This window comes from Colletotrichum spaethianum (genome assembly GCF_022836535.1).
Source record: "Colletotrichum spaethianum MAFF 239500 DNA, contig47, whole genome shotgun sequence".
NCBI classification, from domain to species: domain Eukaryota; kingdom Fungi; phylum Ascomycota; class Sordariomycetes; order Glomerellales; family Glomerellaceae; genus Colletotrichum; species Colletotrichum spaethianum.
Window position 1 is genome coordinate 207827 of NW_026054817.1, and position 23138 is coordinate 230964.

The 23138-nt window shown below is 56.9% G+C and overlaps 8 protein-coding genes across 8 annotated transcripts; 3 read left to right on the top strand and 5 right to left on the bottom strand.

Moving 5' to 3' along the window:
- Positions 1–1890: 1890 nt before the first annotated feature.
- Positions 1891–3076, top strand: ColSpa_11523 (glucose-induced degradation protein 4; the record flags this gene model as incomplete). The annotated part of the gene is made up of 4 exons (XM_049277735.1): positions 1891–2307; positions 2360–2510; positions 2579–2936; positions 3010–3076. The coding sequence occupies 4 exons, from the start codon at positions 1891–1893 to the stop codon at positions 3074–3076; spliced, it is 993 nt and encodes a 330-aa protein (XP_049133692.1).
- A 372-nt stretch (positions 3077–3448) lies between these two features.
- Positions 3449–5455, bottom strand: ColSpa_11524 (tRNA (guanine(9)-N1)-methyltransferase; the record flags this gene model as incomplete). Its single annotated transcript, XM_049277736.1, has 4 exons — positions 3449–3609; positions 3733–3938; positions 4049–4863; positions 5174–5455. 4 exons carry the CDS (start codon positions 5453–5455, stop codon positions 3449–3451), a joined length of 1464 nt encoding a protein of 487 aa, XP_049133693.1.
- A 452-nt stretch (positions 5456–5907) lies between these two features.
- Positions 5908–7916, top strand: ColSpa_11525 (uncharacterized protein; the record flags this gene model as incomplete). The annotated part of the gene is made up of 6 exons (XM_049277737.1): positions 5908–6051; positions 6106–6250; positions 6300–6464; positions 6514–6642; positions 6702–7193; positions 7276–7916. 6 exons carry the CDS (start codon positions 5908–5910, stop codon positions 7914–7916), a joined length of 1716 nt encoding a protein of 571 aa, XP_049133694.1.
- A 927-nt stretch (positions 7917–8843) lies between these two features.
- Positions 8844–11340, top strand: ColSpa_11526 (tRNA modification GTPase MnmE; the record flags this gene model as incomplete). Its single annotated transcript, XM_049277738.1, has 2 exons — positions 8844–11030; positions 11089–11340. The coding sequence occupies 2 exons, from the start codon at positions 8844–8846 to the stop codon at positions 11338–11340; spliced, it is 2439 nt and encodes an 812-aa protein (XP_049133695.1).
- On the bottom strand, positions 8858–11403 carry ColSpa_11527 (uncharacterized protein; the record flags this gene model as incomplete). Its single annotated transcript, XM_049277739.1, has 4 exons — positions 8858–9007; positions 9057–10883; positions 10947–11021; positions 11071–11403. 4 exons carry the CDS (start codon positions 11401–11403, stop codon positions 8858–8860), a joined length of 2385 nt encoding a protein of 794 aa, XP_049133696.1.
- A 655-nt stretch (positions 11404–12058) lies between these two features.
- Positions 12059–13973, bottom strand: ColSpa_11528 (meiotic sister chromatid recombination protein 1; the record flags this gene model as incomplete). Its single annotated transcript, XM_049277740.1, has 6 exons — positions 12059–12897; positions 12947–13127; positions 13177–13235; positions 13287–13409; positions 13474–13836; positions 13898–13973. 6 exons carry the CDS (start codon positions 13971–13973, stop codon positions 12059–12061), a joined length of 1641 nt encoding a protein of 546 aa, XP_049133697.1.
- Positions 13974–16613: 2640 nt separating this feature from the next.
- On the bottom strand, positions 16614–16968 carry ColSpa_11529 (cryparin; the record flags this gene model as incomplete). Its single annotated transcript, XM_049277741.1, has 2 exons — positions 16614–16661; positions 16717–16968. The coding sequence occupies 2 exons, from the start codon at positions 16966–16968 to the stop codon at positions 16614–16616; spliced, it is 300 nt and encodes a 99-aa protein (XP_049133698.1).
- Positions 16969–21246: 4278 nt separating this feature from the next.
- On the bottom strand, positions 21247–22799 carry ColSpa_11530 (26S proteasome regulatory subunit 6A; the record flags this gene model as incomplete). The annotated part of the gene is made up of 4 exons (XM_049277742.1): positions 21247–21267; positions 21321–21955; positions 22014–22429; positions 22489–22799. The coding sequence occupies 4 exons, from the start codon at positions 22797–22799 to the stop codon at positions 21247–21249; spliced, it is 1383 nt and encodes a 460-aa protein (XP_049133699.1).
- Positions 22800–23138: the final 339 nt, after the last annotated feature.

The window sequence follows — 23138 nt, forward strand, 5'->3', positions numbered from 1 at the left end:
AGAGAGAGAGAAAGCAAAATAAGAAGACGGAGAAAAAGAAAAAAGGAAAAAGGAGGGAAGACGCAGTGCGACGGGCGAGGCTTGACAGCGCAGAAATGGCACATGCTGGGGGGACCCTTCCAACGTGGTTAGCGGTAAACGATGCGTGTCTCCACGTCCCACGGGCCTCTGTTGGCTTGACTTTTTTTTTTTCCCCTTCCCCCCCTTCCCCTTCTTCACTCTTTGAGAGAGAGAAAGAGAGAGCCTAATGGTAGCTGGTGGTGGTGGTGGTGGTGGTGGTGGTGGTGGTCTTCAGATTGCGAGCAGAAGGCGGGGACGCAGGCGTCATCGGCTGCAATGCATTGACTGCACACCTGCCATGACCTTACCCTCCTCCGCATTTTTTCACTCTCACCCCCCCAAGTCTGTACCTACTCACTTCCAATTTCTGCGTCTAGGTACCAAGTACACTTACTCATATCTGCATCCTTTCCAAACGGTACTGCTGGACGTTATACTATTGGATTCCCGCCGCTTCAACATGAACAGGTAGTATTCAAACATATTCGCCTCGCTCCGTCTCATACAAGTCTACGTCCAGCAGAGCATCAGGCGAAGACGCACAGAAAGCAAGCCCTCCCCATCAGCCATGCTTGTGAAGCCGAACCCAATCAACGCAATACAGGTCCATCCCGTCCCATCCCATCCCTCCTCGTCGTCTCTCGTCCCAAACCTTCCCGGTCACCCCCGTTTCTCTCATTCCTATTGCACCCCCGTCCCACGCTTCTGACGAGGAAGTGTACCGTACCTGTGTATGTAGTGTACGTACATCTCCTACATCCCGAACACTAGGTAGGTACCTCCAGTCCTCTGCGTTCCCGTCCGTCTCCACGTACCTTACTCTGTAGGTAGTCAGTCCTCTTGTCTGGGTGCATCTGTCTCCCTTCCCCCGTTCCCAACGCCAATCTTCACCCCCCGTCCCATTTTCCGTTCCTTGGTTGCCCTCTCCGCATCGCCATCGTTGCTTCTACCGCTGCCATTCCAATCGCGGCCGTTAACTGCTGCTGCAGGCAACCCTTCCATTTCCCGCACATCCAGTCTGCCTCGCCCGACTTCGCTTCTGTCACATCAGTCATCCACCAGTTGTTGCTCTCGTCCTGCATTCGATATTCCCTCAACCCTAGAAAGCTTCCTCTTCTGCGACGAGCTTCACACTTTTGACTCGTGCCGGTACCAGCAACCAACAACTGCCTGCCGTCCACAAACCTCCCTCCTTACCACCCGCTGTGGTCCCCGCGACTCCAGTCTCCTGCGGATTTCTGGGGTGGTATTGTCCCGACCAATACCCTTCTCGAGCCCCCGACCGCTACCGACCGCTTGCCAGGCCTGTGGTTCTGTTCTGCCTATACTACTTGGTCCTTTGGGTCACCCGTTGCTCCAACTGGTCTGAATCACCTCTCCTCGCATCCCCTCGACCGAGTCTTGTGTCTCGAGCCCACGATCGCACACGAACGAGTCCACCAACGAACCCCGACATCGCCCGTCACTGCATATTCAGACACCGATCGATACTATACTCTCTTGCCTGCTTGACCCCAAAGATCCTCTTGCCACCCCCTGCTGTCATCATTGCGGAGCCCTCTCCCCCCCTGCTGGCGGTAAAGCCGCAGCCGTTCCCCGTCGACGCGACCGAACCCCATCGCCCGACATCGATATCTCCACCGCCGCACCTCACGACACACGACCTCGATCCTCCTCCTGCCCAGCATGCCGACGCCTTCATCCAATCCTCCTCCCGACCCCCATTCACCTCGATCCCACAGTTTCTCGACATGTCCTGAAGACAGCAACTCAAGAACCCCGCAACGCAGCTGGCGCCCACCGACCGATGCAAACCAAGGCCCTGCCGAGATGGACGCCCATCACGACGATCGCATGGACGAGGACGCATCGCCCGCCCCCGTCAGCGCCCCAATGTCGCAAGCCGAGGGCATGAGCACAGAGGTCATCATCGACGACGAGCCCACGTCCGCCGTCTCCTCCTCCCGATCCACCACGATGTCGCCGAGGCCGCAGTCGGGCGACACCGCCCACTCTTCGCCGGCGGCCGATATGGATTCGTTCAAGCATGCAGAGTCCGACGAAGAGGGACACTCGGCTGGTGAAAGGCTGAGGGCATCTCGGCAAGATGGCGCTAGGCGGCACGACCCTAGGCTTTCGCCAACATCGGTGCACGACGACGGCAAGGGCATGGAGTTCGACGTCGATGACGTGTGGGAAGAGGAGCTCATGGCGCCATCCATGGGTTCGGACTTTTCCAACATGCGGGTATGTATCCAACGGTGAACGTGTACCTCACCGGCGACTGACGCATCAACAGATCATTCCATCAACAGCATCCTCCTTTTTGCGACCTGGAAGCAAATTCCACGGAACGCAACAATCCGAGCGACAAGTGTATGACGTGCAGGTCGAAATCAAGCACGTCGATCTCAGGGAATCCTTCCTGTGCGGATACCTGCGAATCCAAGGTGCGGACGGCTAGCTTCCCCGCCCGTCGTGTAACCGTTTGCTAAACTCTGTGTGTGTGTGCGTGCAGGCCTCACCGAAGACCACCCCACATTGACGACGTACTTTGAGGGCGAGATCATTGGCACCAAATACAGCTTCATCACAAACCACGAGACCTGGGGCGCCACCGACAAGATCGACCTAAACCACTGGGCCAAGTTCAACGCCTTCCGCCCGTTCCAAAAGCAAGCGCGCAAGGGCCCGGTCGTGATCCGTGACGTCGCGCAGCGCGAAAACATCTTCATGCGGTGGAAGGAACATTTCCTCGTCCCCGATCACCGTGTGCGCACCATTTCCGGCGCGAGTTTCGAGGGTTTCTACTACATCTGCTTCAACCAGGTCAAGGGCGAAGTGAGTGGAATCTACTTCCACTCCAAGAGCGAAAAGTTTGTGCCGACGATACCCCGAGACATTTGTCTTTTTTTTGCTTGCTTTTTGTTCGCTAACAATCCCCGCTAGGTTTCAACAGCTTGAGCTCAAGCACGTGGAGGATAGGGGTTGCTTTGGTGCCATGGAATTCAGATGAGGCCCCGAGGCCACACCGGCTTGGGAAGAATTAGGGGAAAGGGGCTCAGCGGGGTGTCAGAGGCACCGAGCGTGACAGCAGACATTACGCGGCGCGCGGGAGTACATCTGCTTGGACGCATGCGGCTTTTTATTTTCTTTTTTTTTGCAAATGATATCAAACGACGATGCCTTGGGTACGCCTTGGGTATGAGTAGGGATAATTCAAGGCCCGGCGACGACAAGAAGGATCACGAAACCTACGTACGGAGAGAGAGAGACACACACTCAGCTACATTTACAGTATTTCTTGTTAGGCACGGGCAAGGCATCATCAAACAACGGGGTAAACTTCTTTTTGCTGTACATGGCTTTTTTGGTTCTTCTTCTATTACTAGGCTTCTTCTTTTTCGAATTTGGTGAAGTAGCCTTTTCGGAAGGGGTTCAGCTCATCTGCTGTTGTTCCCGCGACGAATGTGCGCTTGTAGGCGGCCAGCCTTTCCGGGTCGACCTGGCTGTCGGGGATGCGCCGGTACGTGATGAGTCTCCGAGACCCTGGAGGGAGAGAGAGAGAGAAGCAGGTCAGCATGAAGGGGGTCCAGACGAAGCACGTTGGGGGGAACGGCGGCAGCCGGGTTTAGCGGTAGGGTATAGGCAGTCTGCAACAAGAAAACTCACATTTGTTGAACGGTTGCACGCACGTGACGACGATGTCGAGGCGGGGGTGCTGCGGCGTGGGGATCTCCTGGTCCTCGTCGTTGGCCGTGGGCATCCAGAAGGAGAGGCGGCCGCCGTCGACGAGGGTGTCGGCGGCGAACTGGAGGATGTCGTCGAGCATGGCGAGAAAGCTGTACGGCTTCTTGGGGGCGATGAAGTCGCCCGATCTGGTGCTCGTCAGCATGCTTGGATTCGTAGATTGAGAGATACGGAAGGGGGGGTTTAGCGGGGTGCGTCGACTCACTTGTACCGCTGCTTCCCGGCCTCGACGACCCACGGCGTCTTGTCCGGGTCCCGGCACCCCAGCACCCTCAACCCCTCCCTGACGCCGTAGGGCGGGTCGCACACGATGCCGTCGAGCCACCGGGACCTCCGGACGGGGGAGTTTGTGAGGTCGGCGGTCCAGAACTCGCCGACGCGGTCGAGCAGGCCGTACTGGGCAAAGTTGCCGCGGACGCTGCGGTCGCCGCCGGCGCCGCGGATGCTGCGGCCGTCAATGTCGCTGCCGAAGCCCAGGGCGCCAAAGTGGGCGCAGGCGATGGGGAAGGAGCCCGTGCCGACAAAGGGGTCGTAGAAGAGGCGGCCGGGCGCGGCGTGGGCGAGGTTGGCGGTGACGAGGGCGAGCTCCGAGTCCATGGACGTCGTGCTGATGTAGCCGCGCTTCTTGAGGTCGTAGGTGAGGGAGAGGTGGCGGGCGCCGGAGGCGAGGTGGCGGCCCAGGTGGACGCGCTTGGGTTCGGCGCCGTGAAGGTCCCAGTCCTCGAAGATTGTGAGCTCGAGGTCCGGGGTCTTGAGGTTGATGGGGCCGCGGAGGGGAAGGTAGCGGAACGAGTTGATGAGGGCGACGAAGTCGGCGTGCGGGCGGGAGGTCTGGTAGGTGTCGAGGGAGAACTTGAAGGAGGCGGCCGAGACGGAGGACCAGTCGAAGGAGGTGGGCGTGGGGGCGGCGAGGGCCGACTTGATGGTTTCGTGGAGCGCGTCGTGGGAGGGCGCCGAGGCGAGGAGGAGGTGGATCGATTGGGTTAGGAGGGAGCGCGCGATGAGGCGGGGGGCGAGGGAGGGAGAGGGGAGTGTGATTATGCAGAAGGGGGACTGTGGTTCTGTTAGCCGGGTTTGGGTTCGTGGGTTATTCTTGAGAGGAGTGAGGATGAGAAAAAAGGGGGATGAGAAAAGGGGTTGATAGGTTGGGGAGTCATGAGACGGGATGAGAATGAGTGCAGTGCTAGTTACAGAGTAATACTTTAACTAATAAGTATATGAAAAGACAGATGGTGAGTTTGATTAAGTAAGGGACAATTCCTGAAAGGACTGATTCGAGGTATTTAACGTAGAAGTATTGAACGATATTCAAGCTCACTTCAGACTCTCACAAGGTCGCTAAAACGTCACTGAGAAAACTCACATCAGGACTGTACTCGACAACCTTCATGTCGATCTCCTCCAGGTCGGCCAGGGCCTGCAGCTCCGGGAGCCTGAAAGACTCGTGGGCCTGGGAGAAGCGGACGAGGTACTCCATCGTGGATTCGGCGCCGCGGCTGTCCTGGTCGCGATGCGCCGGGTCGTGTAACACAAGTCTCGAGTGAGGAGGGGCAGCCGAGAAAAATGCTGGGCCGGAGCGCGGGGTGAAAATGTGCCCCTCGTTTGCGCCGTCTCTTGGACTCTTCGACGTGTTAGCCGCGGTCATTACACGGGATACATGGTATTTGAGACGTACTCACAGATCAACGAGGCAGTGTCAAATCAGAATATTGTAGAGCTTCGGTATCCCGAAATTGGTGATGGTATTGGTAAAATCCGACTTCTTGGTTCGTCTTGGACTCCCGCTGACTCGACGGGTTTGTGTGGGTTTAGGCGCTGCCAGAACGGCATTTTCTCAGTGCAGAGGCGCCCGTATGGGCACACGCCGGGGAGTAAACCTGCTGCTGCAGCAGGCGGCGCAGGGCCGGGCTGCGCTGGTGAAGTGGAGACGCTGATCTATTTACCAACGCCGGGCGTGCGACTAAAGGATCCAGATGCATTTCTCGATTTTGCGATGTCGAGCTCTCTCATCCGTGTTGACGAGGACTAGGCTTGATGACCCTCCCCAATCAGCGAGACAGCAAGAATTCGAGACAAGGCGAATAATACCGAAACGACATGCTGTCGCTCCCGACGCCCAGCGTCTACCAGGCGCCGAAATGCTTCGTCACGTACGGCACCATGGCTCACGTTGAGCCCAAACAGCTGCCCACCAAAGGCAAGCCATGGGCGCCCATCCTGGGCCAGGGATTCAACCACAAGGTGCGTTTTTATACTGCACGAGTTGCACTGAGAACATCTGACTGACTTCTGCAGGTCGAGCTCATCCTGCCTCAGGAGTGCTATGAGGTCGTCCACCAGAAGCTGGTCAAGGAACTTGCGGCGCCGACGTTCCACCGCGTCATCATGACTCTCGGCCAGGTGCTGGACGGGGCCTTCTTTACCGAGTACATCAAGCGAGGTCAGTTGGGCACTGTGTGTAGCGAGAAACAGTGACTAAATTTGTCTAGGCAACGTGCTCATGCTCTCCGAGGGCAGGACGACCGTCGAAAACGTCTACTCCCTCCGCGAGGGCCTGCTCACAATGTACCTCGACAAAGAGACGTACGAGCGCGCCGGCCTGGTGGGAAAGCCTCACGGAGTCAAGGGAAAGCGAGGCCTGAAGCCGAGATGGGGTGAGTAAACATTTCGTCTCAACACTATCACGAGGCTAACCCCCCTCAGTTGTAAGCTACCAACTGCGAGACCCGTCAATGCTTCACGGCAAAAAGGGCTTCGACAGGCTCGCTTACGCGTGCAAAAACGTCCTCAACACGCCCGTGACGTGGCTGTTCTGCAACGCGGCGACTACTGGTACGTTACTACCCCCGCGTGCGCGCTATTCTACCGGTGACTATTCTGACATCGCCCAGCCCCCTCGCCGGACCCCCTGGACCAGCACTTCCCAACTAGATACACCTGCGAGCCCGCCCTCGTGTCCGACATGCACGTCCAAGCGGCACCGCTGGCAATTCCCAGCGAGGTCATCCAGAACGGCGACAGACCCGGCCTCGAGGACTTTGCCACGGAGACGTACGAGTGGCTGTCCCTGATCCGTCTACGGAGCCCCCGCGTCGAGGCCGGAGACAGCATCGACCCGTACCTCTCGCGCTACCGAGTCCCCGGCGACACCGACGCCGACGCTCCGTCGCACGCGAAAGTCTGCAAGATTGCATGGCAGGGCTTCTTCACCTCGGACTGGGTGCGCAGCGTCCTCATCCACGCCCTCACCGCCCTGCCGTCGCGGACCTGGGTCTCCCTCAGTGCCACCTCCTTCTCCAAGGGGATGACAGGCGACAGCTCCGAGGTCGCGTTCCTCCGCCCGCCCTCGTCGCCCGGCCACTACCTGTTTTGGGAAATCAAGGGTGATGATTAAGCAGCTTTTTTTTTTTTCCTTTTCTTTGCTTTTACGCCTGCTTCTGGCGCACGCTGCGCTCGTCGCCCAAGCCCTGGTCGAGGATGGCGTCCTCGATGAGGCGGCGCAGCTCGGCCTGGCCCTCGGTGGTGTGGAAGTCCTCTCTCTCGGCCAGCTGCTCTATCCGGCGCTTGAACTCGGGATCGACCTCTGCGGGAACCTCCTCGGCCTGATCCATGGTGCCGAGCGTCACGGCGAGACCCTCGGGGACGGGCGGCATCTCGACAGGCGGCGCGGCGGTGTCGGCGGTCGCGGTGGATTGGCTGGTGCCCTCGGTGGTGGCGGCGGTTCGTTGGGACTCGACGCCCTTGAGGTACTCTGCAACTTCGGGGTAGTCGGCCTCGCCCTCGATCTTCTGGCTGGCGGTGATGCCGTCGGCGCCCTTGGCGTTGATGTCGGCGCCGAGCTCCTCAACAAGGCACTTTGCCGCATCGACCGTCTCGACGACGAACAGGGCCGTCTCCTCGTCCTCGTCCTTCAGGTCAACATTGACGCCGAATTCCTGGACCAAGGCGCGCAGCAGTTCGAGGTGGTTGTAGCTTGCGGCGGCGTGGACGAGCGAGTAGCCGTGCTCATCCTGGCCCGAGGCGATGGCGGGGTTCTCACGGAGCAGGGTGAGCAGGGCCGCAGGGTTGTCGGCGGCGAGGAGGTACGGGTTAGGGCCCATTGTTAGTTCGGCAGCTAGCTGTTTGGCGTTTGATGCTTGGGGGAGTCAGGGATGGGTTCGTAGTCCGGGACGGAATGAGAATTGAGGCCAAATTCGACGGGGGCGCAGTTTGATGCTGTCTGTTCCTGAAAATTGCTCGATGGTGTCCGTGGGAAATTTTCTGCCATGCGGGGGAGCTTCCGGCGTGACGCACAACCCCTCCAAAATCAGCCCACCGCCTTCTGGGACAGGACAAATGCTCTTACCTCCCGGGGTTGGAGGCCCTGGACCAGCTCGACTGTGCCCCTCTTAGCCACCCACTCCAGCGCCCAAATGTCCCTATCCGTAGTCAGCCCTGCAATCCCAGCGACGCCACTTCCCTGAGGCTTATTTTCGTAGCCTCCCAGATCTGCAAAGCGTCCCTGCAAGTTCCGGTATCTGATCTCACACCCCCAAAGCCAGCAGCAGGCAGACGCACAGCACAAACCACCACGCTGTTGCCCACCCCCGTGTATGGTCGCCGGTGTATCTGACTGCTTCGTTCCCTCTCACTAAGGACTCTTTCTTTGGTTCCCAAGCTAAAGCCACACTTGGTTATCTTGGTTGAGGCCGCTTGAGACGGATCCGACAGGAGCCAGTAAAGTGACTCACGTCCTGTCTGTTGCCCGCTGTAGTTGGATATCTCGGATTGGGCTGCAATCCTTTTCTACAAAAAACATCGTCTCACCCTCCAAGGACGACATTCAAGTGAGACCATCACCGCACACAATTCGTTCTCTCTTCATATTCAGGAGACGGACCGCAGGCAGACGCTAGCCGCGCCTGTTTCTCTTCATGTTCCTTGCCCGCCGGGCCCTCTGCTTCACTTCTAGACCATCTCCCCTCACTTTTTCAGCCACAAAAGCTCACATTTTCTCCAGAGCTATGGCTACAGCAACAACAGCAGGGGCGGCCATGCCCGCGGTCCCCTACGTCCCCCAGGACGCTGAGAAGGTCGCCAACATGGTGCGCGCGCTGGACGGCGCAAAGAAATCCAGCAAGTCCAAGAGCGGCGGCTTCTCGTGCAAGAAGACCTCGTTCGACGTAAAGAGCTCCCAGGACGGCGTCGTCGTCGACTCCTGGAAGATGCAGGAGTGGGATTACAAGAAGAGGGACCTGCCCACGTACGCCCGAGGCCTCTTCACAACAAAGAACCGCAGCAACGAGCCCGAGATCGTGGTGCGCGGCTACGACAAGTTCTTCAACGTCGGCGAGGTCCCCGAGACAAAGTGGGAGAACATCCTTACCCGGACAAAGGGGCCCTACGAGCTCACCCTCAAGGAGAACGGCTGCATCATCTTCGTTTCTGGTCTCGAGGACGGGACCCTGCTGGTTTGCAGCAAGCACTCGACGGGAGAGAGGAGCGACGCAGACATCAGCCACGCCATGGCGGGAGAGCGCATGATTGAGAAGCAGCTGGCTGCGCTGGGAAAGACAAAGGAGGACTTGGCGAGGGAGCTGCGTGATCGCAATGCCACCGCGGTGGCTGAACTCTGCGACGACTCCTTTGAGGAGCATATCCTCGAGTACGGCCCGGACAAGGCCGGTCTGTACATCCACGGTATCAACCTCAACCTTCCCGAGTTCGTCACCTACCCCAGCGCCCTGGTCCAGAGCTTCGGCGAAGCCTGGGGCTTCAAGCAAGTGGGCCTGATCGTCATGGAGGACGTCAACGAGGTCAAGTCCTTCCTTGAGGGGGTGGCCGAGACGGGCGCCTACGGCGACCGCGACGTCGAGGGCTTCGTCATTCGCTGCAAGGAGAGCCACAGCCCCGACTCGGTGCCCTACCGTGACTGGTTCTTCAAGTACAAGTTCGAGGAGCCCTATCTCATGTACCGCCAGTGGAGAGAGTGCACAAAGGCCATGATCACGGGGAAGCCGCCCCGCTACAAGAAGCACGTCAAAATCACCGAGGAGTACCTTTTGTACGCCCGCCGACGCCTCCAGGCCGACAAGAACCTTGCCCAGCTCTACCAGCACAACCACGGCATCATCGCGCTGCGCAACGACTTCCTCGCCTTCAAGAACATAAAGGGCTCCGACGCCGCCAACCTCGAGCTCTCGGAGCCGGCCAACATCAACAACGACGTCTCCCGGGACGTTATCCTGGTGCCCATCGCCACCATCGGCTGCGGCAAGACCACCATCGCCGTCGCCCTGCAGCACCTGTTCAACTGGGGCCATGTCCAAAACGATAACATCTCGGGCAAGGGCCGGCCGCCGCGCTTCACAAAGGCCGTCCTCGACCAGCTCAAGGACCACCCCGTCGTCATCGCCGACCGCAACAACGCCCAGAAGCACGAGCGCAAGCAGATTCTCACCGACGTCAAAGTGCAGCACCAGACAGCCCGCCTCGTCGCGCTCTACTTCGCCCACGACGACAACAACGTCGAGGAGGTCCGCCGCATCACCCAGGAGCGCGTCATCGCTCGTGGTGACAACCACCAGACGATCCACGCCGCCACGGACGCGGAAAAGTTCCTCGGCGTCATGGAAGGCTTCATCAGCCGCTTCGAGCCACTCGCTGCCTTCTCCCCGCCTGACGATGGCTTCGATAACATTATCCACCTCGACCCCACCGCCGGCAGCCGTGAGAACCTCGAAAAGGTCATCACGGATCTGCACAAGATGTACCCTAGCCTCGTTCCCGAGGTGCCGCCCGCCGAGCGCCTCGACGAGGCCGTCCAGTCGGCCTTTATCGAGTACAAGCCCGAGTTCAAGCACAACATCCCCGACCGCGGCCCGCGCAAGGACAAGCCGGCCCACAACCAGGGGTCCCAGCAGGGCGGCAAGCAGAAGAAAAAGAAGCCCCTCGAGTACATGTCGGTCGATGTCCCCGCCAACGAGATCCGCGGTGTGCTCGATGGCGCCTTCAACAAGGCCGGCATGCCCACCGCGCGCTTCTACAAGCAGCTCTCCCAGACCCGCCGCGTCCAGCCAAAGTTCCACGTGACCCTGATGCACCGCGCCAGCTCCAAGGACAACTCAGAGCTGTGGTCCAAGTATGTGGCCATCCACGCCGAGGCCGAGAAGGAAGCCGGCGGCAATCAGGAGGCAGCCAGCGCCCGGCCCCTGGGCGAGTGCGCCGTCGAGCTGGAGAGAGTGAGTACCCCGTCTCTGTAAACACTAGAGGTACACGAACTAACCTGAACCCCCGCAGGTGGTCTTCGACGACCGCGTCATGGCCATTGTCGTGCGCCTCGTCGATCCCTCGGAGCAGTGGAAGTGCACCAACAACGTCGCGCACATCACCGTCGGTACCCGCGACGACTCGATCAAGCCCAGGGAGAGCAACGACCTCCTGGCCCGCTGGCTCGCTAAGGGCACCGGCGCCGACACGGGCATCGACGAGGTCGTCTTCGACACCAAGCCTGTCTTGCAGGGCACTGTCCGGGGTGTCCTCTCGCGGTAAGAGAACAAGGGGGCGCGAGCGTGCAGAGACAAGGCGGCAGAGGCCGCCAGTTGAGGGACCCATGACGGGATGAGACGAACGTGCATGGCATGGATGGGACCAGTTCTTGCTTTGCCTTGGTAGAGGAGGTAGCATCATCAGAGGTCTGGCACGTGGTATTGCCCAGACGAAAAAGTTGTGATTTTTGAGCATTAGCTAGGGACTCTCTACTTGACAGCCATTATTAGGACCAATCTCCATTAAAATTCTTGTCCGTATTCTAAGCGCGGAATGCATGACATGGAATTCCTTCTCTACATCTTGTGCCTAACATACCCGACTCGGTGTTGGAGATGTACATTTCAATCATACACGCACACAGTCTTGGTGGTGTGATGTGGAGAATGTATCACGATCAGCTTCACAGCGACGTGATCACAGCACACTCGGCAAGTACAGTCATTTACGATGATTAATCTCATGGCTCATCCCTAATCGAATAGTGTACAGTCCTGGCCCCATACTAGCAGGAGGGGCAAACGAAAACCGATGCCAATACTACCCATGAAGCCTGAAGGTAAACCCACCTCCAGACCATGCCAATTCCAAGCGCAAAGTGTCGATAAAGCAAGCCGGAAAACCCAAATTTTGTCATCCGTCATAATTCCGCGACTCCTAGGAATCGCCATCATCCCCCGTCGTGAGAGATAGGTATCAATAAGTGCAAAGCGTGAGCATTTTACAACTCCTGCTTCTTGGCGTTCTCGGCGGCCTTCTTGGTATCGGCGGCCTTCTTCTGAGCGACATCAGCACCAAGGCCAACCTGGTTGGCAACCCAGTTCCAAGTGCTCTTAGCATTCTCTGCGATCTTAGCGTAGAGAGTCTCGGAAGGCGACGAGGTGCCGTACTTGAAGTACGTGTACTGCTTGCGGGCGTAGGCACGGAGTTCATCGAGGGTGGAGCCTTGAGGAACTTTGACGCCATAGCTCTCCAGGTACGACTTGAGCTCACTCTCGCTCCAGGTGTCGAAAACGTTGGACTTAACAGAGTCGGTAGCCGAAGATAGGTAGCTGGTCACAGATGCGTACGAAGAACCGCCAGCAGACGATGCAGAGCTGTAGGCAGACTGAGCAGCGCTGACGAGCTCATCGCGGGAAGCGTCCTTCTTCTCGGCAACCTTCTTAACAGTAGCATCGCTGCTGGAAGCAAGGTACTTCCTCAGGTTCTCGGTAGAGAAGTCATCATAAGTCCAAGCGCTCCAGCCGGAGGCAGCCTTATGCTGGTTCTTGCGAACGAGGGCACGGAGCTCATCAGTCTTGGATCCCTGGGGAACGGGAACACCACGGGCATCAAGGTAGCCCTTAAGACGGGTCTCGGACCAGGTGTTGATGGCAGCGTTGAAAGCGTCAGAAACAGCGTTAGAGGCAGTGTCAGTGGCCTTGGAAGCAGCAGAGCCGACGTTGGAGGTGGCAGCACCGAAAGCGCTGGCAGCCGCGCCAGAAACGTTGTTTTGAAGGAAGTCAGCGCGGTGCTTGCGGATCAGAGCCTTAAGCTCGTTGGACTTGGTACCCTGAGGGACTTATTTGGTGTTAGCAGTGGCCTTTTGTCGCGTAACAAGGGTTCTTACCAGGAATGCCGTTCTTGTCAGCAAACTCCTTGAGTTGAGAGTCGCTCCATGCGTCAATAACCATGTCAGTCAGGGTAGCGTATGCCTGCTGGGCGCTTTCAGAAGCGCTGGCAGCCTGCTCCTGAGCCTTGAGTGAAGCAAGACGGGAGTTGCGGCGAACAGAGGCAATCAGCTTGTCACGCTGTCGAGTTGTTAGCTCATGTATTGATGAAGAGCGCGAAGATTCTTACGCTGGTGACCTGGGGAACAGGGAAACCGTGAGTGTCGAGCCACTCCTTGAGATCAGACTCTGCAAATTGTTATTTGGTGACCCAAGGCAAGGGATCCATTACAGACATACCAGACCAGGTCTCGTACAGCCAGTTGCCAGGGTAGGAGGCAGTCTCGCCAGCCTTCTGGGCAATGGTCTCGTAGTTGGCGCGAGCCTTCTGGAGGAGGCTGTCACGGTTGCGGGGCTGGGGAACTATAATGATGTCAATAATACGTCTTGTGCCACATTTCATCCTGTTTTCGGCGTGTAGACATACCAGGAATGCCATGCTTGTCAGCAAAGGCCTTGAGTTGGCTGTCGGTCCAACCGTCCAGAATCCAGTCCTTGACGTTGAGGTAGGCGTTCTGAGCCTGGTCGCCAGTCTCATACCAGGCGTTCTGGACCTGGGAAACGAGGGACTCCTTGTTGGCCTTGGCGGCGCCCTCAGTCTGAAGACCCTTTGCCTTCAGGTACTTCTGAAGGCGGTCGGTGTCCCACGAGTTGTAGGGGGCGACAGCGTAGTTGTTCCAGTTGCTCTCAATGAGCTTCTCGAGGTCCTTGCGGTCGGCGGGGGTGGGGTAGGGGACGTCATGGTCGGAGAGCCAGCGTTCGAGCTCAGTCTCGTGCCATTTGTTGTAGGCTACGAAATTATAGCTGTCAGTCCACAGCAAACATGCAAATGCAGTGCAGATATAACGTACCGGCCTTGGAGAACCAAGTGCTCGCAATGGCGCCCTGGGCGGCCAGGGCCGTCAGGACGGTGGGGAGGAAACGCATTCTGGTGGTTTTTGCGTATCAGTCTTCCAATGAAGATCCAGGTGTTTGGGGGGTATCACGAAAAAAAAGGACTGAGAAGAACTGAGTAGAAAATCACCAGGTTGTAGTGAAGGAGGAAGAAGCAGGAGTTCAAAAGTTTTGGAAAGAGGTTGCCAAGGGTGTAGGTGGTTTTTGTTGTGTCGACCCGGGAGGCGGAACACGTAGGGGACGGCAAGCTGGTTGCAGGGGATGGAGGGACTGCAGGCAAGAGTCTGCGTAGGTTGACGACAGGGAGGGTCAAGCGTCAAGCGTCAAGCGGCGAACAGAAAAGGTCCACGGATGATCCAATTCACGTCAGGAATCCATCACGTCACTGCAGTGTGTTTGTGGGAAATTGTGGCTGCATTTGGGTGCATCTGGTCGCCGCGGTGGCCTTGGTCCAATGGTTCGGATTGTACGCATGTACATACATACGTACTTTGCCTCTTTGCTCCTGCCTCTTGCTCCTCCTGTCTGGTGTGGCCTATCGGCCTACGTACGTCCATAGAAGTCGTGCTTGCCATGGGGGTTGTGCACACTCGTCGCGGGGGAGAAGGGATGGAAGGCGCCTCCCTCTCTGTGTGACGAGGTGCTCCTTCTTCCGATCACAATGCATTTGCATCCGCTTGGTGAGCTTCGACATCTCTGTCCTCTTTCCGCTCGGTGGCGCTAGCAAAGACATTCGTACATAAAAAACACAAAAACCTCGGATAGACAGACGATTTGCATCAAGACAGGCCAGGCAGGCGGGCGGGCAACCGGGGACAGGCATCCGCCGCTGGGTTCAATCTTTGAAGTGTCACGTCAATTCTATGCAATAATGGCGGCTGGAACGGGCCACATGCCACAATGATCTGCTTGAAAAGCGATGCGGGAAAGCATCAAAATCGCAGCAGGAGCTCTCCGCGCAGCCATTCAGAGAGCTCCGTGAAGCTCATCTTCCAGGCATGACGTAGCTACCCCCCTTGGCTAGTGGGTTTTCCTTACAGCTTAGCGACGCGGTTGAGGGAGGTACGTAGCCCCGCCGGCAACGTGCATAGCGCTGAACATTAAGGTTGCAGGTCAGTTTTGAGCCCAGGCGGTGAAACCATTTTGTCGATGGGGAAAATGGGGGAGACGGCATGCCGTTCTATGCTATTGGGAATACCGGGATACTACTAATAACATTCGGGATCGCATGTTTCCGTTAGACAAAAGGGAGACGAAATCGCTCCATAATCCACAGAGAAAAAGCCATCGCTGGTTTCTTGTCTCTCCTGCCTCAACACTTCCAGAGATGCTCTTTCCTGGTGCGTGCGTCATCCTTAGCTCTTAGCTCCAGCGGGAAGCTGCAAGCTCTTGCTGCTGTCTTCCTGCTGTCTGTCTCACTGAGCTCACCAACCAACCCAGCAACCAGCGGTGGCGCGCCAGGACCAATTGCTCCGGTGATGTCATTCTGAGCGAACCCCACAGACGAAGGGGGAGAAAAAAATCAGCCACTCTCCGCACCGCCACCGGTTGCACCTCACAACGGAGGTGAATCGCGATCCTTGGCGGCCTGGATGGGACGGACGGGTCCGGGGTGTGGGGTAGGTGGGCTTGAAGCTGCCAGCCGGCGGTCTGTGCTCGCAGAAAGCAAACTCACATGTTTGGCCCTTCACCGAGAGCTTCACCTCCAACCTCCCCTAGTCCAACCTGGGGCCTAGACCGGCCCATGTATCGTCATCGCCCGATCACCGTTCCTGTGAGTGAGCTATGAGTCCACGCTGTCTTCTTCGCAGTCACCGTTTGCCAATGCTGGTACCGCTGCCAAGGGTACGGGAATGGAGGTTTTGGTCATTGGGTGTTCATCACTGCTCTTACCAAACCCCGGACGTGGCCGGAAATAGCCGCCGCCATTGTCCCGGAGAATCGCAGCGGGCCTGCGCCTCGGTATGCGGAATCGTTCGTGTAAGATGTCGCTTAGCCTTTGCGTCGGTAACATGAATTCTTCGAAGCATCGACCCGTGGCAGTGTGGTTTTCTTGAGCCCTTTGCGTCGTTGTGCTGAAGTCCAACCTTGTCAATGGCAATGCTGTGTGCTTGCTGAGTTTTCTAGGCCTACTTACTCAAAGAGGTCTGCCAAATACTACCACAATACTGGCAAACATACGGGAAGCCAACTCCAGTCAATTGGTGGTAAGCGCTGCGACACAAACACCAGGTTCTTAAGATGTTAGGCACATCAGCCACATTCGTTTCCAAGCCAATGATCCAAGGCTTTGGAGCACAGCATCATTATTAGCCCAGTCGTCGGTTAGTCAAGGTGACGAGAACTTTCAAGCTCAACTCAATCGGTCTGGATTTCCTGTAGCCACTGTCGTAGTTCGAGAAGCACAAATGTCGACTGGTTTCAAAGACTTTCATTCCCTAGGCATTGATTCTGTACATTCCATAATACAATCCATTTGTAGTCCTCAGACTCCAAGCTTTGCCCGTCCATGTACCAACTTCATATTCGTCCAGTATACCCAATATTGCTCGTAAAAGTCAGAGGAAGAGTGCAATTGCATCCCTCAAGATCGTACAGCCGCATAGATCATCTTGCCGTTAGAACCAATCCGGAATCAAGTATCTCAACTCCATGACCTAGTCATGAAGGCGCTTAGTCCGTAACACCGGTGGGGGTGTTGCAGAGGATGCCCTGGTCCAGCTGTCGAAAGATGTTAGCAGTGTCTCCGAGCCTCACTTTCCTAAGATCAACTTACAATAGGCAGGACGCAGCAGCGGGCACGCTGGCCAATGGCGGAGCAGATGGAGCTGAACTCATCACCAGAGGTGGGCGCCTCGGGCGGGTTGCCACAGTCGAGGTCTGCGATGCCGAGAACGTCGGTCGCGCAGCACTGCGAGGTGCCGTAGAGACCGGAGCAGGGGATGTAGACGGCCTGGCGCTCCTCGACAACCGGGGCCGCGAGGGCGACGCTGGCGAAGAGGGCGGCCATGGCGACGGTGAACTGCATCTTGACGGTAGGTTTTTGGTTTTTGGTGGTGGCTTGGTAACGATTGGATGTACTAAGAGACTGTTGGAGAGTTGGAGAGGGAGGTAAGGCTTGGTGGGTTGTGATGGGCTGGTGATGAGAAGGAAAATGATAATGTCGATGGGTTGGAGGTTGGCTTCTTATATAGAGATCCCGGACTGAGCAGACCGCCAAAGGAAGAAGGGTGGTTGTCTTGACCTTCGTCACAGGCCTCCGTCTCTATGACGATGCTCCCTCAGCTTGGACACAGCAAACAGGACGCTGTCGCGCCGCCTTGAGCCCACCTACATCGGAAACTCTTGGATAGGGTGTCATCGTGATAGACCCGGAGTCTTAGACGTGACCAAATATAGCCCCCCTCTCGAACTATGGAGTGACGAAGACGGACTTGTAGATCTCATGGTCAGTCAAGCCTGATACCTCATGAAGCTCAGGGGTAGCGGTCTGGTCAGCGCGACTTGAACTGGACTGCAGCCCAAAGTCATTCTCCATCCGTGCCAGCATATGAACTCCAAAGAAACTACTCGAGATCGGTACCTGAATCTCCAATGGAGCTTCCCTATGTCGCCACACACACACGCTTCTCAACCGGTTGAGGCCGCTTATCCGGGATCTTGGCGGGCAGACACCCATCTTGCTCACATCATAGGTCGACATCGTCCACACATTGTTATGGGGGGCCCCCATTGAGAGTGTGTAAGTGGACAAGACCAAGCCACACGTAGACCTAATGAAGAGTACCTACGTCTTGTAGACCGCTCCGCGAACCGTTGTTGGACAGGGGCGGGGGAGGCAGGACACACCGGCATGGTTCCCCTGACGAGGAGGATTTGGCATGGTCGTCAGCTTTAGCCTTGAGATGATGGCCCAGCAAGCTCGGGAGTTCTGGACGCAGGCACACATCAGACTATTGAGAGGCTGCAGTGACCACTGCATCGGTAGACAAGCAGAGTTTCTGGGAACTGCGCGAATCCCTGGTCTGATGCAGGGCCGAGTTTGTGTAGACGTCGTTTGCGCGTCTGGAAGCGCTTGGATTGCGTGTGGCTGTCCGGCCTGAACAGCGCATGACAACGAGACCCGCAAAAGAAAAGTAACCCACCTGCTCCTCTTCCCCCGTGTCTCTCGAGTACATGGAAGGAGACATGTGCCGATCGTCAGCAACATCAGTCGAACAGTTGTGCGACACGAAGCGAGCCCTCCTGATTGCTCGGCTAGTCCATCCCTAGCCTAGGATCCAAAACGCTGTATGACGGCCCCCAGGATATCGCTACCGAATCTCTGTGCGGCGTGGACCGCATGAAGAGCGAGCAGATTACACTGACGACAGTGGCAGAAGCCCCGAGGATGACAACAGCCTCTCGTTGCTAGACATGGCGGAGACGAGGCGTCGGACATGACCCGGGTGTCGGCCAGTGAGTCCACGCGCCGCCTTCCAGAACGTCAGCCAGAAACAGCCATGCATGACTCCAATCTCCCGCATGGCAGAAAACGGTCGAGCACCTCGGTCGACCCAGAACCTGACTACCTGTCCTTGATGAGGGGCTCTGCCGGTAAAGGGGACGAGTGCATACGTCAGGTACTACCTTGCTCATTCCATATCTGGCCAAGTCGAAGATTTCGAATCCCCGTCAGAAGAGCTATAGAATTGCATTAATCGAGGTTAACAGAACAGGAAATTAGACCGACAAGGCAGGAGAGGTCAACTTCAACCGGGATGGCGAGCTAGGGTCGTGGCGATCGGACGAGTTCGTAGATACATGAACATTAAACTAGTAGCTGGGCTCGCCTCGCCTTGCCGTGCCTCATAATTTCGACAATGGGCGATCGTCACCACGGCGTTTGCTTCCTTTCTTTCGTCGCGGTGACAAGAAATACCCGGGTCATTTTGCCATGTGTCCATGTGCGTGGTGGAAACCGCGCATAAATTGCTGTACAGATCGTACGAGAAATCCCACCCGGCCGACAGCCAAGGCGAGAGTTGACAAACAGAGGAAGGGTAGCTTGGGCGGGTGCCGTCATGGCTAACGATGAAAAGCACGTAGAACCGGATCTCGAATGTGATATAATACTGTGTCAATGCTGGCCCCGTAACACAAGAACGGGGTATACGTCCAACAAGCCAAACAGGCTAACTAACAGCCAAGCAATCAGAGCGACGGAGGAAAATACCCCCCGTCGCGAGACGTCGTTGGTCCGCGCCTACGGAGGAGAACAGAGCCACGGCGGCGATGGGAAAGCGGGGATTGGGGGCTATATGTGCCGTTCCCCTGCATCTTAAGTACCGGGCAGCACACACAAGTGCCACCCCTGAGCCGGGTGCACTATCCATGATTTAGTCTCTAGAAGGAGAGGAGGAGGAGAGGCGTCATTTCGGCGTACCTAGTCAGGTAGTCACTTTGACCTTTGCAACACATATCCTTAAAGGCCGACGACCTGTCAGACTTCCTCGTGTCTAACGGCAAAGCTGTGGCTGAGTGGCTTAGCCAGCTACAGATCGGCGAGCCCAACGATGCAATGTGCTTCTTCTACATACCTGTCATTATCCCTTGGACAGCTGGACGCGCCCATCTTTGCCGTTTTCGTGGCCGGAAAACGTGTCAACGTTCTAACAATAGACGAGCTGGCATGGTGATCTCGCCTTGAATACGTTAAGCGTTGAACGGACACGAGAGCCGGACGACTGCGAATGAAGCGATGAACGGCATCTCAGCTTTGCTGGGAAGATGCATGGTATGACGATCGCTTCGGGAAATTACCCGGCCATGGAGCCGGACGCAGGCCAGGACGGCATATGGGGCCCGGCTGCGGGATGGACTCAAGATCGGGGTGCCGATATTGTCTCACCCATAAGGCTCGCTTTGGACATTCCCAGTCCATAAACAAACTTGGAAAGATGGGACTTGGAGAAGCACAATAAAAGTAAGCTTCTCACGTTGCCATCAGCCGCGGTGGCGTCATCCGCCGACCCCCCGGCCACGGTCCGCACGCTCGGTAACCCTTCGTCTCCCCCGGTGTTACTACCATGAGACCTTGACAAGCAGAAAACTCCCGAGAGCTGTTGCACTGGAACTCTGAGCCTGCGCGATGCGTACCCGAGGAAGAAAGAAAGAAGAAAACTTGCCGGCCAGCCCAGGTTGTTCGTGCCCAATGCCTACTGGAATTGTACAACAAACGGTTCGCCTCCCACGATGTCACCTCAGCCCTCTCCTTGCCGTCATCTCCCTCTTCACAGCAATTCGTCGTCACCAATTGACCACTCCTTTATCAAGTCCCAAGAGCCAACCGACATTTGGACCCAAACAAAAGAAAGCCACAGAGATACGCTAGGGTATGACTTCCATGTTGAGATCCCCTGTCGCCTCGACCACCTCGAAGCGACCCCAAACCAGGCAGAGATCGGCCCATCGAGAAAAATCAAGGTCCGCGGTTCCAAAGTTCTTCGTCGCCAAGGTTGCATTTTACGTCCCGCCAATAAGATTGCAAAGACGGCAGGCCGGCACATTAGTTCCTAGTGGATATATAGGACATATCGCCACACGATATACTCGACACGGCTCATAACACTCACAACGCTCATGGAGGAGCAATCCCTCCCCGGCCGCCATCGCACCGCCTTGACGCATTGACTCTTGTCATTGGTCGTTCATCCAAAGTGGGAGTCGTGGTCCCGGGACAATCAACGGACGATGAGTACGCAACGTAAACGGCTCGACGACAACTGCCACTTGGAATGCATTCACGCAGCCCCTTCCACCACTTACCAAGATTGTCCTGGCTTGCATGCGTGATCGTTTTCAGCTCGACAGGGCCTCCCGTACGCGGCAGCTCAGATGCAGACATCCCGTGAGACTTCCTGGCAACTTGCCGATCAGGTCTTCGTATCAAGGGGGAAGCGCGCTCTCAGTGTTTAGCGCACCTCCACGATGCAGATCATCGTGAATTTCCAACTTTTGTCAACATGCTATTCCGTTTCACGGTTTGTGAAATGGGGCCTTCTTTTTTGCCATCACCTGGTATTGCCACTTGGCAGGAGGCCTCGCTTGCGCCCAAGCATCTAGATTGATTTCCGTGAGAACATCACACATGAACGTCGTTTGCCGGTCTTGCCAACACTGCTTTCCATTCCTATAGGGCCGCTTGAGTGTCTGTGGTAATCGTACAAAGTTGTTGTCTATCGCATTCGACTCCTCTATGTCTTCCCATTCCCGCCAGAAGCAATAACCCCAGAAACTTAGCGGCATCACCCGACATGCGAATGGATTAAGCGTAGAAGTTGACAGTCTGGAGTGGGTCAGTACGAGTAGGACCAGGGTAGAGACACCGTCTGAACTTACGTCCTTCTTCTTGGCCTGCACTTCGGCAATGGCGTCCACGTAGTGCTCGTGGCTGATCTTGTTCTTGCCCATCCGCAAGGCAATCATACCAGCCTCCACACAGACAGCCTTGAGCATGGCACCTCCAAACTCGTCCGTACTACGGGCCAACTCGCCCCAGTTGACAGCGGGGTCGACCTTCATCTTGCGAGAGTGAATCTTGAGGATCTGGGCGCGGGCCTCCTCATTCGGCAAGGGGAACTCAATCTTGCGGTCCAGACGACCCGAACGGAGCAGCGCGGGATCCAACACATCAACACGGTTCGTGGCGGCCAGCACCTTGATGCGGTCGTCTGATGCGAAACCGTCGAGCTGGTTGAGAAGCTCCAGCATAGTTCTCTGCACCTCTCTGTCACCGCTCTTCTCGCTGTCGAAACGCTTCGTACCGACGGCGTCCAACTCGTCGATGAAGATGATGGCGGGCGCCTTCTCCTTGGCGAGAGCGAAGCAGTCGCGCACGAGCTTGGCACCGTCACCGATGAACATCTGTACCAGCTGGGGACCAGCAAGCTTGAGGAAAGTGGCGTCGGTTTGCGCTGCGCAGGCTCGGGCCAGGAGCGTCTTTCCGGTACCGGGGGGTCCGTACATCAGAGCACCTAAATATCGTCAGCTTTGCCCCGAGATTCCAGCCCATAAAAGACAAGTAAGACTTACCCTTTGGCGCCTTGATTCCAATCTTCTTGAACCGTTCAGCTTCCTTCATGGGCCAGACAATGGCCTCGACCAGCTCTTCAATTTGCTTGTCCAGACCACCGACATCTGTGTACTTCTCTGTTGGCTTCTCGTCGACCTCCATAGCCTTGACTCTGCTGTCATACTCGGCCGGGAGCGTGTCCAGAATGAGGTACGAGTCTTTGTTGACACCAATAAGGTCACCAGGCTTCAGGGTTGTGGGGTCGACCAGACCGATCAGCGGAAGGAAGATGGTTTGTCTCGTGGACGTCTTGATGACTGCGGACTTGCCCACACGGGTAGCGTCTAGGTCGATGTTGGCGCCCTCTTCCGATGACTCGGCAGTAGGGTCGAGATCGAGGAGTTCGACAACGTTGCCGACTAAGTAAGGTAATTGCCTGTGGGTGGAGTAGTCAGCTATCCGTTTCGTCATTGTCGGTTGAATGGAGGGGCATACCGGTTGTTGGCGATCTTGTCGAGGTTCTCCTTGATTTTCTCTCCCATGGTGGCCTTCTCGTGCGTCAACCGTTGCAGCTCGCTGCGCATGATCCTCGAGTCGTTCTCGAGCAGCCGTTTGCGGGTCTGGATGTCCTGGGTGCTGAGGTTCAGAATCTCGTCATCGAGGATGTCCTCCTCCTCCTCCGCATCCTTCATGTCGGCATCACCTTCACCGGAGGGTTTCTTGTTGTCCTTGTCCTTTTCGCCATCGTCTCTCTTGTCGTTCTTGTCGTGACGATCGAGATCGTCGAGCTCTTCAAGGGTCGACATGGTGGCGGGGTGTGAAGCTGGAGGGTATTAGAGGCAAATGGTCGTCAAGGATACAATTCGCCGTTTCTGTCGTCAACGCGTGGGGTGGTGTGGTGATGGATCAGGTGTGGTGCCGTTTTCTTCGTCGTGGGTGGTGATGGAGCAGTAAGGGACAGCTTCGGAGCTGCGTCGTTGAGGTACGGGCAGTGAGGCTCGAGCTGGACCTCAAGGCAAGCAACAGTCGCGTAATCAGCCTGGTGTTGCCCTGTGCGTCCGGTGGCCACCTCTTGCCGGAAAGCGCTAGGAGGAAAGTCCGACCGGATCCGGCAGCCGTGTCAATTATCCAATAAACAGTGCCTC